Source organism: Haematobia irritans, chromosome 5, assembly GCF_050003625.1.
Source record: "Haematobia irritans isolate KBUSLIRL chromosome 5, ASM5000362v1, whole genome shotgun sequence".
Classification (NCBI taxonomy): domain Eukaryota; kingdom Metazoa; phylum Arthropoda; class Insecta; order Diptera; family Muscidae; genus Haematobia; species Haematobia irritans.
In genome coordinates this window covers 151371869-151388495 of record NC_134401.1, presented here as the reverse complement: position 1 = coordinate 151388495, position 16627 = coordinate 151371869, and the positions used below count along the sequence as shown (strand labels likewise).

Here is a 16627-nt window from a genome sequence, read left to right as displayed (position 1 = left end):
AATAAAGAACACCATTGGGAGGGCATCTTCTGGAAGTGCTTTTAAAGTTGTGCCTTCGGAAGAACTTCCAATTTTTTTGCTGGGATACAATGGGAAAATATGTGAAAAATATGCCGATCCATTTCTTGGTAGACGTGGAATTTTCGAGAAAATATTTCCTAATATTATTCAAAACGGCTCCATGTAGAGACAAAAGTCGAAAAAATTAAACACATATTTTTTACAGTTTTTCCTTATTTTTTATAAATGAAATCTGAATGAATGAAACAAAATTACATCTGCAGAACTAATGCGAAAGCAATACACCGGATACTTAAAAATATGACTTCCACCCTATGACAAGCCCATGTAAAGTTCATTACTTGTGAGCCAAATTTGCACTACATCCACATCCAAAGAGAACATTTTCATTGGTTTTATGGCCACTCTTTTCTTGCTGGGTTAGTAACCCAGCAAAAAAATTGGAAGTTGTTCCACAAACATTTCTTTTAAAGCCCATCCCAGAATCCCCCATCGATTTTTTTCAACTTCCGATGCAGTCCTTTCGGACAAGTCCACAAACATTTCTTCTAAAGCGCATCATGGGATCCCCCAATGATTTTTTCCACTCCCGACAAGTTTGTGGACAAGTCCACAAACATTTCTTCTAAAGTGCATCTTGGGATCCTCCAATGCTATTTTTCTACTTCCGCTGCAGTCCTTGTGGACAAGTATTAGAAAGCCTATTTTAAGTGTAAATTTTTAACAATTAAATTTTGCAAAAAAAAAAAATAGAAAATTAATAAAAAAAAATAGAAAACTTATAAAAAAAGTAAAAAAATAATAATAAACAAAAAAATAAATTTCATCCCGCTGGGATTTGAACCTATGCCGTTTGACTTTTTCGCTTCCATGGAAGTTCTTTTGAGAAGGTTTTGCAAATTACTAGAATTTTTAATATTTTGTTGATTTTTAATAGAAAAAAAAATATATTTATACAAAAATATATGCCGAAAATAAAAAATAAAAAAGATGCATAACATAAAAAAATATTTTTTTTTTTAGAAAAATATTTGATAAACAAAATTGCCTCTGGTGAGATTTGAACCTGCGTTTCTTATTTTTTCGTTCATACTAATAAAGAACATCTCGAGAAGCAATTAGAATGTTATTCCTTGGTGTCGTATTACGATCATATCACAAACATTTGAATTAACCTTTCGACGCTTTATGTTCAATGGCCTTTGTGGCTGAGTGTGCGAAGGCGTTCTGTTATGGTGCCATCAACCCCTGGTCGGAGCGAAAAAGTTTTTCAAATTGTAAAAAATTAGATAATAGCAAAATAATAGTGTAATAAAAAATATGGCGGAAAAAAAAATAAATTGGTTGAAAAAATTTTTTTTTCGCTTTTTAAATTTCTTCATTCAAATTAACTTCCAGGACACAACTTCTAAAGCAATGTAAAGGATCCAAAAAGGGAGTACTTCCGTCCTATGATAAGCCCATGTAAAATTCATTGGAGATGATCAAAGTTTGCACTACTTCCGGATCACAGATTGGGGATCCATACTACTTTTTTGGAAGCTCTCTTTTTGCTGGGAATTGATAGCAGATTTTCTTCATTTGAAGGAGGAATTCCAAGTATGAAGAATTCGCGTCCATAAACCCTCGGTAACCATATAGACATTAAATATTCGTTCCTTTATATATACATAACGCCTAAAAATATGCAAAGTTTTTTCGCCAGCAAGTTTTGCTGACGAACCCTTCAAACATTTGCTACCGAAAGTATATCGAAGTAGTTTCACCATGGAAGATAAAACTTTCATAGGCGATATCATTTACTTATCGAGTTAGTGTCCCCGTTCAGAAACAAATGACCCACTACGCGATAGTATTCTCGGGGAATCGAACCAATGGCTAAAAGAAGCCAAAAAATCGATAGCTATTTTTCAAAAATAAAAATGATGATCGGATGCACCGAGCGTTGAAATCGGAACCTTTCGTTTTCAAGTCTGAAGCTCTCCCTCTGTGCCACCCACGCTCGTTGGTTGATAGTGGCCTTTTACATGTACTCTCAGAGAGGTGCTATTGAAAAATTAGCGATGTCGATGTACGGAGTCTATATTTCGATTTTTGATCGCTGTTAGAGTCGAATTTGTTTCGAAACGGAAACACCCCAAGCGATAGCTGTTTTTATTGTTGCTGTCCTTGAGATTTTAATATCAGAAAACTTCCTGGAGATCCGAAATAGTGACATCTTAGCGAAAGACGATAAAACAAACACCCAAATGTTGGCAGGGGATAAACTAAATTTGACTGTCACACAATGTAGTATAGAATTTCCTAAAATTTGTAACTTTTACCAAAAATGCGTCCATCTTGAACTTCGTTTGATACTAAGGGTATTTGTACAAATTTGAACTCCATTTTTTTTTCTACAAAATACGAAATTTTTCTAAACAAGGATAAAAAAATGAATTATGCCGAATAAATTTTTCTGAATTTATTCAAAAATTATTTTTTTTTTATTATCAACTTTTGCATTTATATTTGATATTACTTGAAGTTTATATAATATAAAACTAATCCCAATTTTCATAGAACCTCACAATTTAACCTTACGGCAATTTCTCATCTCCATATGATGCCTTATTAATATTCTGCGACGAAGTACCCCACCCATAGCAGTTATTAAATAATTGAAGACTGAATTTTTCAACTTCGATTAATAGGCATTTGATTTTCCACCATGATTTATGAGTGATCGATTTGAACAATATTTTCTTTTTGATGGGATAAATGTCATTTAGGAGAATAATTAGCAATCGATTTTATTAAAACGAATAAAATACAAATCATCTACTAATTAACATTCCATTCCTATTAAACGTTACTCGTTTTTCTGGCTCAACTATTAAAAATAAAGTTGGATAATTCAGCTCAGAATAACATCAGCCCCGGGTAATCTTGATAGACCATGATTATGGATTTTATAGTGATTGAGTCTTGAGTTTTATATTGAGTGAGTCGAATTAAATTAACACTTCTTCATAGTATTTCATTAATATAGACTTTAATAAAGATTCTATGCACTTGCGTAAACGGCACCCCGTCCTTTGTACGTCTCCAGAACTTTCAATAACTTGAATTATTTCATAACCTAGACTTTTTCACTATAGTCCACTGCAATCAGTCCACTGAAACGTCTACAGTCTTTCAGATTTATTACCCTCTTTATAAAACCGGCCAACCAGAGGAAAATCGTGGACAATTGGTTTATGTCAAATCAGCAATGGTGTTGAACATTTTGCTTTGTCGTATTGTTCCTTCCATATATAATAAAAACATAAAATAAACATAAAATATCGAATGAAATTCTATATTTAGCACATATGAATTTGTCTAACTGTAGGCATAGAATATACATTTTTGAAATATGTGTATAATCGTTATTTCTTTACAATACCTATCTGAGGTACAGGCAATACAATATCGTGATAGCTGGCACAATCACCAATGTCACTTGCGCAATCATCAATCTGGCTTGTACAATCAATCATCTCGCTTGAATGATCACCGTAATTCACATTCTCGTAGACAACCACTGAAGTCAAGCAGATGGATCTCATATTTTTAGTTTTACCACCCATGAAAGTGTAAGGAGTAAGTGAGAAATAAAATTGAGAATGAACAATATCGGTAGGTTATGCGATTCTTGTTTTGTTTTTGGAAGAAAAATGAAATATCTCCAATTACAGAAATGATAGTATAATCACCGAAGTCAATTAAAAAATTAATTGATACTATTAATTTTTGTAATTGTTTTTTGTTTTAAGTAATTTTTTGAATTAATTAAAATTTTAACTGAATATTTTTGAAAATTCGATTAAAATTTTAATTGGAAATATTTTGGTGAAATTTTTTTCTGTGTTAAGGTGGATATTAAGTTCGAGTTTAGCCGCTAAAATCGTCATTTTTTCACTAAAGTGAAAATTAAATCAGTAAAAAATGCCATACAATTATACATATTTGTTGCAAATTTTATTATAACTTGATGGGAAATATGCTAAAGCAAATTTTCACAAAATTTGTATTCCTTAAAATGGATAATTAAAGAAAAGTAATCGTGGAAAAATTACGATTTTAGCGGCTAAACTCGAACTTAATACCCACCTTAAGATACATGAAAATTGATTGAGACCACAGGTAGGTACTATGTCGAATTATTATTGGGAGCCATGGTGAAATGTTTCAATATGATTTTGAACCAAACACCAAAAAAAAATTTTGCGGTGGATTATTCTCTCTCAGTAATGCTGATGACATTTCTGAGCGTTTCAAATCATCTCTAAGTGGTTCGCCTCTATACCTATCGAATACCGAGTTGATGCTAAAAATATAAGGCTCGGTTTTGCGAGGAGGAATGTCCCTTTCAAGTGATAATGGTCTTGTTCACACCTTGTAGCCAAGTTTTTCGACGAAGAATGTCCCTTTCAAATAATAATGCTCCCTCGTCGTCATAATCAAACTCCACGGATAGGGCCACGACCTTCTGTCCCATCTACCGGTTGCCACTCGAACCATGCATAATCTACCAAAAATTTGGTCACATTTTTACCAAAAAAATTTATTTTGCATATTTTATTCCTATGAAGAATTTTGTCAATATTTTATTTCTATAGAAAATTTTGTCAAAATTTTATTTCTATAGAACATTTTATCAAAATGTTATTGCTACAGAAAATTTTGTCAAAATGTTATTTCTATAGAAAATTTTGTCATAATTTTATAGAAAATTTTGTCAAAATTTTACTTCTACAGAAATTTTTCTCATAATTTTATTTCTATAAAAAATTTTGTCAAAATTTTATTTCTACAGAAAGTTTTGTCAACATTTTATTTTTATAGAAAATTTTGTCAACATTTTATTTCTATAGAAAATTTTGTCAAAATTTTATTTCTATAGAAAATTTTGTCAAAATTTTATTTCTATAGAAAATTTTGTCATAATTTTAATTCTAGAGAAAATATTGTCAACATTTTATTTCAAAACAAATTGTCAAAATTTTATTTCTATAGAAAGTTTTGTCAACATTGTATTTGTATAGAAAATTTTGTCAAAATTTTATTTCTATTGAAAGTTTTGTCAAAATTTTATGTCTATAGAAAACTTTGTCAAAATTTGATTTCTATAGAAAATTTTGGCAAAATTTTATTTCAAGAGAAAATTTTGGCAAAATTTTATTTCAAGAGAAAATATTGTCAACATTTTATTAAAAAAAATTGTCAAAATTTTATTTCTATAGAAAGTTTTGTCAACATTTTATTTTTATAGAAAATTTTGTCAAAATTTTATTTCTATAGAAAATTTTGTCAAAATTTTATTTCTATAGAAAATTTTGTCAAAATTTTTATTTCTATAGAAAATTTTGTCAAAATTTTATTTCTATAGCAAATTTTGTCAAAATTGTTATTTCTATAGAAAATTTTGTCAAAATTTTATTTCTATAGAAAATTTTGTCAAAATTTTAGTTTTATAGAAAATTTTGTCAAAATTTTATTTCTATAGAAAATTTTGTCAAAATTTTATTTCTATAGAAAATATTGTCAACATTTTATTAAAAAAAAATTGTCAAAATTTTATTTCTATAAAAAGTTTTGTCAACATTTTATCTTTATAGAAAATTTTGTCAACATTTTATTTCTATAGAAAGTTTTGTAAAAATTTTATTTCTATAGAAAATTTTGTCAAAATTTTATGTCTATAGAAAATGTCCTTAGTTCTGTTGACCTGTTGTTCTAATTTTTTTATTATTATTTCGGCTTGAGGTCCTTTTAATAAAAAAATCCTTTTTACGATGTTTGATTACTTGTTAAATTTATTATCCAATATTTCGACTAACATCGTTAGTCTTCCACGGGGATATTAAAGTATTTTTAAGAAATAATCAAAAATTTGTAGAGAGGATTTACGTCTGCTGTTTATGAAAGTTAATTGCCAAAAAAATTTAAAATTTTGTCAAAATTTTATTTCTATAGAAAATTTTGTCAAAATTTTATTTCTATAGACAATTTTGTGAAAATTTTATTTCTATAGACAATTTTGTCAGAATTTTATTTCTATAGAAAATTTTGTCAAAATTGTATTTCTATAGAAAGTTTTGTTTTATAAATTTATTTCTATAGAAAATTTTATCAAAAAATTATTTCTAAAAAAAATTGTCTAAAATTATTTCTAGAGAAATTATTATAAATATTTTATTTCTAGAGAAAATTTTGTGTTTAGTTTTGTTAGTTGACGTTTGGAATTTTACAATTTTGGAATTATTCGTTTGGCTTGAGGTCATGGGCTGATGAAAAATGCTGGTGTTGATGTATTTCATTACTTTTTTAATGAAATGTTGCTGTTCTCGGAAATTTTGTCTACTATTATTGCTATAGAAAATTTTGTCAAATTTTATATCTATAGAAAATTTTGTCAAATTTTATATCTATAGAAAATTTTGTCAAATTTTACTTTTGTAGAAAATTTTGTCAAAATGGCTCTATTAACCATGTTCCTTAATCTATATCTGTCCATAAAGCTCGATGAAATAATTGTATAATTAGATAAAATTTTATTCCTACAGACAATTTTGTCAAAATTTTATTTCTATAGTAAGATTTGTCAACATTTTATTTCTATAGAAAATTTTGTCAAAATGTTATTTTTGTAGAAAATTTTGTCAAAATGTTATTTTTATAGAAAATTTTGTAAAAATTTTATTTCTATAGAAAGTTTTGTCAACATTTTATGTCTCAAGAAAATTTTGTCCAAATTTTATTACTAAAGAAAATTTTATCAAAGTTTTATATCTAAAGAAAATTTTGTGAAGTTTTTTTTATAGAAAATTTTATTTCTATGGACAATTTTGACTACATTTTATATCAAGCGAGGCTAAGTGCTAGATCGACTCATAAGGTAATACAAAGTGTTTATATAATTTTGCAACAAGGACTTACGCAGAGGCATCTTGCCTAATGCTAAGACAAAAACATCTCTTGCCGTTAAATCACATGAAACCATCGACACATAGTGCTCCTCTAAAGTACTCCGTTGGCGACTTGACCCTGTCAAGTGTGGTCTCAGGTGTGCAGCAAATTCGTTACACGGTCAGTAGCTACCCACAAATTTTTATTTAATGAACTACTGTAATTTCCGTTAATGTCACTCCCCATCACTAGTAATTCATATTTGATTGAGAAATTCTAAAAAAATACGTCTGCCAATTCCCCACAATTGGCACAATTATGACTTTGGACAATAAATAATTTTAAATACCATCATTGTTCAACAACAGACTGGCCAGTTTATTACAATGTCATTAAGAAATGTGATTAGATGCACCATGGTTAGATTCATATGTAGGTGGACGAAGTCGCGGTGTGGCTAAATTGTAAACGCATCATAAACTGTTACATTTAATATGGACAACTTTTTTATTTGACACTGCAGCAGCTTGCAATATCTGACAGATAAGCCAGCATATGCATTTAATTGATAAAAATTTAAATTATTAATAAAAAGATGTAAAAAGCACTATTAGACAAATGGATGAGGCGAACGTATAGTCATCCATGTAACTTCTCCATGGGGTGCTGATGTAGATGCCAGGAGGGGGTGTTTTGATAGGTGAGTTAGCTACCACAAATCGTCATTATTCGATACATCACTGTCCACATTGGCATCATCAGTAACAACGACATCAATTCAATCTGGGAGGGCAGTATTTGCATTAAGCCTGGTATAAATAGCCAGATAATGGTAGCAATCGTTTCATTTCTAAAACCATTCTATTCTAACAATTTTCAAACGCCATGAACGGATTACTTAATTTAATGGTGCGTATACGTTACGAAAACTAGAGGGAGAGAGAGAAATCGTCATCATCCAAGGATTAACATTTTCTATATTACAGTTTTGTGTTTTACTATTGGCGGCTATTGCCTTAACAGTTCAGGGCCAAAACGATGGCCGTTATAAACCACCCCCCAAACCACCATCCAGTGGTGATGGTCGTTATCGTCCAAGTGGTGATGGAAAATATCGCGGAGGCGGTGATGGCAAATATGGTGGTGGCAATGATGGTCGCTATGTTCACCAAGATGTTAAATATGTCCATGATGCTCGTCTAGATGCAGGCTATACAGGTGATGCCAATCCCTATAAACCAGACAAAGATCGCTTTGGCCCTGGAGGTAGAGGCGCAGGTGTCGAAGCAGTTACTTTCAAACCTTTACCAAAGGGCAAGGGTAGTGGAGAGGGTAAAGGAGGTTGGGCCATTATACGTTTGGAGGATAAAGTAGAAGAGGATGGCTATCATTATCTGTAAGTATGCACTGAAAGAGGGACGGTTTAATTCTGAGGAACGAAATTTTTGTTTTGACGCTAAAAATTGTTCTATAAAAGCAAAAAAATAAGACTAGGGACGTAGACGTCGCATAGACGGTTGCCACAATATTTTATTACTGTACCAAAAGTTCTTAAAATTTTATTTCTATAGAAAATTTTGTCAACATTTTATTTCTATAGAAAATTTTGCCAAAATTTTATGTCTACAGAAAATTTTCTCAAACTTTCATTTCTATAGAAAATTTTGTAAAAATTTTATTTCTATAGAAATTTTTGTCAAAATTTTGTTCCTATAGAAAATTTTGTCCAAATTTTATTTCTATAGAAAATTTTGTCAAAATTTTATTTCTATAGGAAATTTTATCAAAATTGTATCTCTATAGAAAATTTTGTTAAAATTTATTTCCTACAGAAAATTTTCTCAAAATTTTATTTCTATAGAAAATTTTGTCAAAATTTTATTTCTATAGAATTTTTTTCAAAATTTTATTTCTATAGAATTTTTTTCAAAATTTTATTTCTATAGAAAATTTTATTTCTACAGAAAATTTTCTCAAAATTTTATTTCTACAGAAAATTTTCTCAAAATTTTATTTCTACAGAAAATTTTGTAAAAATTTTATTTCTATAGAAAATTTTGTAAAAATTTTATTTCTATAGAAAATTTTATCAAAATTTTATTTTTATAGAAAATTTTGTCAAAATTTTATTTCTATAGACAATTTCCTATAGAAATAAATTTTCTCAAAATCTATTTCGAATAGAAAATTTTGTCAAAATTTTATTTCTATAGAAAATTTTGTCAAAATTTTATTTCTATAGAAAATTTTGTCCAAATTTTATTTCTAAAGAAAATGTTCTCAAAATTTTATTTCTTTCTACAGAAAATTTTCTCAACATTTTATTTCTACAGAAAATTTTCTCAAAATTTTATTTCTACAGAAAATTTTCTCAAAATTTTATAGAAAATTTTGTCAAAATTTTATTTTTATAGAAAATTTTGTCAAAATTTTATTTCTATAGACAATTTTCTATAGAAATAAAATTTTGTCAAAATCAATTTCCTATAGAAAATTTTGTCAAAATTTTATTTCTATAGAAAATTTTGTCCAAATTTTATTTCTAAAGAAAATGTTCTCAAAATTTTATTTCTATAGAAAATTTTATTTTTATAGAAAATTTATCAAAATTTTATTTCTATAGAAAATTTTGTCAAAATTTATTTCCTATAGTAAATTTTGTCAAAATTTTATTTCTATAGAAAATTTTGTCAAAATTTTATTTCTATAGAAAATTTTGTCAAAATTTTATTTCTATAGAAAATTTTGCCAAAATTTTATTTCTATAGAAAATTTTGCCAAAATTTTATTTCTATAGAAAATTTTGTCAAAATTTTATTTCTATAGAAAATTTTGACAAAATTTTATTTCTATAGAAAATTTTGTCAAAATTTTATTTCTATGGAAAATTTTCTCAAAATTTTATTTCTATGGAAAATTTTCTCAAAATTTTATTTCTATAGAAAATTTTGTCAAAATTTTATTTCTATAGAAAATTTTGTCAAAATTTTATTTCTATAGAAAATTTTGTCAAAATTTTATTTCTACGGAAAATTTTCTCAAAATTTTATTTCTATAGAAAATTTTGTCAAGATTTTATTTCTATAGAAAATTTTGTCAAAATTTTATATCTATAGAAAATTTTGTCAAAATTTTATTTCTATGGAAAATTTTTAAAAAATTTATTTCTATAGAAAAGTTTATTTCTATAGAAAATTTTATTCCTGCACAAAATTTTCGCAAAATTTTATTTCTCTAGAAAATGTTGTCAAAATTTTATTTCTCTAGAAAATTTTGTCAAAATTTTATTTCTTTAGAAAATTTTGTCAAAATTTTATTTCTCTAGAAAATTTTGTCAAAATTGTATTCCTGGAAGAAAATTTGTGAAGGACCTCTTAGTTGGAGAGGAATATTTTGTAAAATCTATCAAAACTTCAAGAATTCTACCAATCTACCAAACGGTAAAAAATCTACCCTTTTTGTTAGAAGTCTAGCAACTGTGGCAACCGTGGTTGAATAGCTTTAAAAAAAATCCGGTTTTATTTCTTGTTAAAGGAAATAGTTTATAACAAAGTGGAATTTCCTTTATCTAAAATTTCTTTGCGGATGATTTTATCTTTGTACGTGGATAACAGCATATGTTTGAATGTGTGTGGGGAAGAAAAACAAAAGGCTAACTATAGTTAACATGCGAATGTTATGTAAAATAAGAATTTTTAAAGCATATTATTAAAAAGGCCTAAAAGTATGCTTTGATTTTTTTCTGTAATCTTTAATAGCTGTATAGCTATGTTAAATGTCATTATTGTATCTGCTAATGTTAACTTTGTTAAAGTATACATTCTTCCTCATTGTGTTAACTATTAATGATCATTAACGAATATTTTATTTGTATTGTTTTAATGTAATTTCCCATTGTAGATATGAAACTGAAAATGGCATTTTAGCTGAAGAAAATGGCCGCATTGAATCTCTTCAGACCGACTCTGGTTTACGCTCTAAGGGCTTTTATGAATACACTGGCGATGATGGTAATCTGTATCGTGTCGAATATGTAGCTGATGACAATGGTTTTGTACCTCAAGGCGATCATTTACCACCGGTTCCTCCTCATATACCACGATTATTGGCATATTTGGAAGCAAATGCTGACAAAAACAAAAAGAAGTAAATGCCAGGAGTATTAGTTTTCATTTTTTGTTAAATAATAAAAAAAGAAGAATATGGAATGTGTACAAGTTTTGATAATTTTTTTTATTGTAAACCTAATAAATCTAAATGTGAATGTGTAAAAAGCGAGTTTAAATTAAAAAAAAAATAAAACGAAGTAAAAGATGTCAGTGTCTACTTTAAACATGAATAAACTAACAGCAAAATTTTAAACGACATTTCTGGATATTTCAGAAAAATATAAAATAATCTAAATGTGTTTCATCATATAGAGTGACAAGCGCTTCTGTCTAAGATTTAAGAAGAAATTTTAAAATCTTTAAAATAGAATAAAAACCGGCATACCCTGGCATACTGATGGAAGTGACTTGTTATATCTTCTACAAAATGTGCAAAAATTAATTATTTAGAATAGGTATATATTTTGTGCCAAAATCCATTTGTCAGACTGTTCACAAATGGATTTTGTTTGGCACAAAAATGTTGAAATATTTTAAATTAAAATAAAACCTTACCCTTGCTGAAATGATGTAAGTGACTGTGTGTATCTTCCACAATATGTACAAATGTAAATTATTTGGAAAAGGTATCTACGAAAAGTGTGACAACTGAATTTTTGTCCTTAGAATCCTATTTTAATATTTTACAAAGTAATATACATTTTGGTATGGTATGCAAGCTGTCCACATTATCGTTCGTTACTGTAATTTGACTAAATCCCTCATCTCAATATCCTTAACCCAAGAGATGTGAAAAATAAGTACAAGCTTAAGCTCTAAAAATTCCAATAAATAATATTCTATATTTTTGCCAAGTTTGAGATCTTTTTGAGATGCTTCACTAGCTCTAATAAGAATTTTTTGTGTAGAGTAATTGTCTTATATATCATGTACCTCTGAGGAAGCAATTCAGCGAAAATTGCGAAATATCAGGACTGATGAATTGAATATATAAATAATAAAACAAAAAGATCTCAAGCTTGGCAAAAATATAGAATATTATTTAAAAAAAGATCGAATAAAAAACAAAATAACTCAAATTCCAATACATCACAAGATCTGAAACAAAAGAAAATAAAACTTTACCCAAAGTTGTGTTTCTACGAATACGGAAAATTTCCTAAAAACCTGTGTCAATAAATTCCTAATTTGACAAATCGTGATTAGTAACTCGAGCCCACAAACGGGAATATTAACGATCAAAATATTACTTTAAAAAGCCTTTACACGCCACACGAAATTGGCTTTGCGGTATTTTGGACTATTCCCAGCGAAGCGCCGTCTTGAGATGGGTCGATCATCTCAAGATATTTTCTCTTCAAAATGACAAGTCCAATAGATTGTGCAATAGAATTGAATCGAGGAACCTTCTTATTAAGCCATTCTTCGGTTGACGTGTGCCGAGTGCGATAGTACTAAGTCTTGTTGTAATCTCTATGGTTTGCGCCGCAAATGTCTGTCTATCCAGGGCTTCAATATTGTAAAAATTACCCGCGAGCATTTCAACCTTTGTCAGTTGGCTGTCTCACATCCAAGGAAGTTCTTTTGCGAAGGTTTTGCAATTAACAAGGATTTTTGTTAAATTTTAATGTTAACAACTATATACGGCCGTAAGTTCGGCAAGGCCGAAGCTAATGTACCCTCCACCATGGATTGCGTAGAAACTTCTACTGAAGACTGTCATCCACAATGGAATTACTTGGGTTGCGGTAACACATGCCGATGGCAAGGCATCTTAAAACTTCCTAACACCGTAACATATACCACATAGTCCATACGTGGTATATATTAAACTAAAAAAGGCCGATTAAATACTCAATATCATGTAAATTAAGTTTAAAGTTTCTATAAAAAAAAAATAAAATAAAATTTTGACAAAAAAAAAATTGACAACATTTTCTATAGAAGTAAAATTTGGAAAAAAATCTATAAAAATAAAATTTTTACAAAATTTTCTATAGAGATAAAATTTTGACAAAATTTTCTATAGAAATAACATTTTGACAAAATTTTCTATAAAAATAAAATTTTTGTAGATTATTTTTGACTCGAGTGGCACCCATGATTATGAACCAATATTGACCAATTTTTATGTAATTGGGGATCGGCTATACATAACTATAGACCGATATGGACCAATTTTGTCATGGTTATTAGCGGCCTTATTTCAAATTTCAACCGGATCGGATGAATTTTTCTCCTCTAAGAGGCTCCGGAGGACAAATGATGGACCGATATGGGCCAATTCTTGCATGGTTGTTAGAGACCATATACTAACACCACGTACTAAATTTCAACCGGATCGGATGAAATTTGCTTCTCTTAGAGGGACCGCAAACCAAATCTGGGGATCGGTTTATATGGGGGCTATATATAATTATAAACCGATAGGGACTAATTTTGGCATGGTTGTTAGAGACCATATACCAGCACCACGTACCAAATTTCAACCGGATCGGATGAATTTTGCTCCTCCAAGAGGCTCCGGAGGACAAATCTGGGGATTGATTTATATGGGGGCTATATATAATTATGGACCGATATGGACCAATTTTTGCATGGTAGTTAGAGACCATATACTAATACCATGTACCAAATTTCAGCCGGATCGGATGAAATTTGCTTCTCTTAGAGAATCCGCAAACCAAATCTGGGGATCGGCTTATATGGGGGCTATATATAATTATGGACCGATATTGACCAATTTTTGCATGGTTGTCAGAGGTCATATACTAACACCACGTACCAAATTTCAACCGGATCGGACGAATTTAGCTCCTCTAAGAGGCTCCGGAGGTCAAATCTGGAGACCGGTTTATATGGGGGCTATATATAATTATGGACCGATATGGACCATCAAACATTTTGACAAAATTTTCTATAGAAATAACATTTTGACAAAATTTTCTATAAAAATAAAATTTGGTAGACTATTTTTGGCTCGAGTGGCAACCATGATTATGAACCGATATGGACCAATTTTTGTGTGATTGGGGATCGGTTATATATAACTATACACCGATATGGACCAATTTTTGCATGGTTGTTAAAGATCATATACTAACACCATGTACCAAATTTCAGCCGGATCGGATGAAATTTGCTTCTCTTAGAGGATACGCAAACCAAATCTGGGGATCTGTTTATATGGGGGCTATATAATTATGGACCGATATGGACCAATTTTGGCATGGTTGTTAGAGACCATATACTAATACCATGTACCAAATTTCAGCCGGATCGGATGAAATTTGCTTCTCTTAGAGGATCCGCAAACCAAATCTGGGGATGGGTTTATATGAGGGCTATATATAATTATGGACCGATATGGACCAATTTTTGCATAGTTGTTTGGGATCATATACTAACACCACGTACCAAGTTTCAACCGGATCGGATGAATTTTGCTCCTCTAAGAGGCTCCGGAGGTCAAATCTGGGGATCGGTTTATATGGGGGCTATATATAACTATAGATCGATATGGACCAATTTTTGCATGGTTGTTAGAGACCATATAGTTACACCGTGTACCAAATTTCAGCCGGATCGGATGAAATATGCTATTCTTATAGGCTCCGCAAGCCAAATCTGGGGGTCCGTTTATATGGGGGCTATACGTAAAAGTGGACCGATATGGCCCATTTGCAATACCATCCGACCTATATTAATAACAACTACTTGTGCCAAGTTTCAAGTCGATAGCTTGTTTCGTTCGGAAGTTAGCGTCATTTCAACAAACGGACGGACGGACATGCTTAGATCGACTCAGAATTTCACCACGACTCAGAATATATATATACTTTATGGGGTCTTACAGCAATATTTCGATGTGTTACAAACGGAATGACAAAGTTAATATACCCCCATCCTATGGTGGATGGTATAAAAATTTGGAACACGCAGAGAAGGAATATGATCACCCCAACCTTGTTCCAAGAGCAAAATGTTACTTTTTCACGGAAAACATGTAGCAAGATTGTCGAAACCATGTTCTTTTCTCGGAGATTATGTATCTGATTTCGGAAAGCATGTTATGTTTGACGAGAACAGAATATTTTTGCGACAAAAATGATACATGGTCGCTGTGAAAAATTAACATGGTGCTCTTGAAACATGTTTGAGGTGATCATATTCCTTCTCTGGGGAAGGAATAATTAATTCTCGCATGTAATTTCCTTAGGAAATTAGAATATATGACCCAAATTAAATCATTTAATCCCGCCAAATTTAAATTAAAGACTATGGAAACTTGCATTACCCAGCAGTCACTCTAGTCACACCCAGAGAAGGAATACGATCATCTCAAACATGTTTTAAGAGCAAAATTTTATTTTTGGGTGGTGACCATGTAACATGGTTTTCGCAGCCATGTTACTTTATCGGAAATCATGTATCTGATTTCGGCAAGCAGGTTATATTTAACGAGACAATAAAATTTTAGTGACAAACATGTTACATGGTAACCATACAAAAATAACATTTTGCTTTTAAAACATGTTTGAGGTGATCAAATTCCTTGTGGATTGGTATCTGGCGTTTTCTTTTCAATAGCTTAATCAATTCCTCAGTCTTTCATGTCCAATAATCTCACGTTAAAATGGTAATACTAATTTGTAAGAAAAAGGACATCTTGAGAAGTTTCGTGGTCAATACACGCACAGAAAAAACATGTTTGGACATGGTTGCCGCATCCATTTAATGCTTATTTAGAGTATGTAATTGTCGCGAAAACCATGTTTTTTGTCTTTGTAAAAATAATTTTCGAGCGGAGAAAAATATATGTTGGCAATAAGCATTTAAATGGTTCTCATATGCCGCAAACATGTTCTATTATTTAAATGATAGAATTTGAGACCATTATATGGTCAGGAAAATCATGTATCTGACCATTCAATTTTTTTACTTTTTTGCAGAGAAAAAAATATTTTTATAGTTTACGTATAGACATGTCTACAACCATTACATGGCCATAAAGACCATGTACATTGTTTTCGTGACCATTTAATTTTTTAATTTTTTTGCAGCGACAAGAATTTTATAAAAACATTGAGCAGGTACACACGATTTTCATTTTGCGCGTCAGTCGTGTGTTGATTGTTTCTTGGAATGGACGGAGAATACGGAATTATTGTGTTTTGTGTTAATTTATTTATTCAGAAATGGCACGTGGTTTTATGTGAATACAAACAAGGAAAGTGTAATTGAAAAATGTACCTGTTTTTTGTTCTGCATTTGGCTATATGGATCATTTATTTTTATTTGCAGTTACATGATGCCTGCGTTTGTACATTTGATGGGCACGATGTAAATATGGAATAATTACTTATTGTTGAAATTGAAATAAAATAGAGTGTGTAAAAATATATGATGTTTGCTTGAACGGCATTATAAATACAAATAAACAATGAATTAGTTTATAAATAAATAAAAACAAATAAATAAAGTTAATTTTGTGTTTTCTTTTCTCAAGTGGCGTCCTTTTTTCGACGACGAAAAAAGTTTTTTCATAAAAATCAAAACATTTT

The 16627-nt window shown here is 29.9% G+C and overlaps 1 protein-coding gene across 1 annotated transcript; it reads left to right on the top strand.

Annotated features, from left to right (window-relative positions):
• Positions 1 to 7707: 7707 nt before the first annotated feature.
• Cpr49Ab (Cuticular protein 49Ab) lies at positions 7708 to 11228 on the top strand. Its single transcript, XM_075308939.1, has 3 exons — positions 7708 to 7863; positions 7941 to 8350; positions 10855 to 11228. The coding sequence occupies exons 1-3, from the start codon at positions 7840 to 7842 to the stop codon at positions 11102 to 11104; spliced, it is 684 nt and encodes a 227-aa protein (XP_075165054.1). The 5' UTR covers positions 7708 to 7839; the 3' UTR covers positions 11105 to 11228.
• Positions 11229 to 16627: the final 5399 nt, after the last annotated feature.

Bases quoted from the DNA above. Each gene is read 5' to 3' on its own strand.
- Cpr49Ab (XM_075308939.1), top strand. From the start codon at position 7,840: ATGAACGGATTACTTAATTTAATG. The intron at 7,864-7,940 runs GTGCGTATACGT...TCTATATTACAG, and splicing joins ACGGATTACTTAATTTAATG to TTTTGTGTTTTACTATTGGC. The intron at 8,351-10,854 runs GTAAGTATGCAC...TTCCCATTGTAG, and splicing joins GAGGATGGCTATCATTATCT to ATATGAAACTGAAAATGGCA.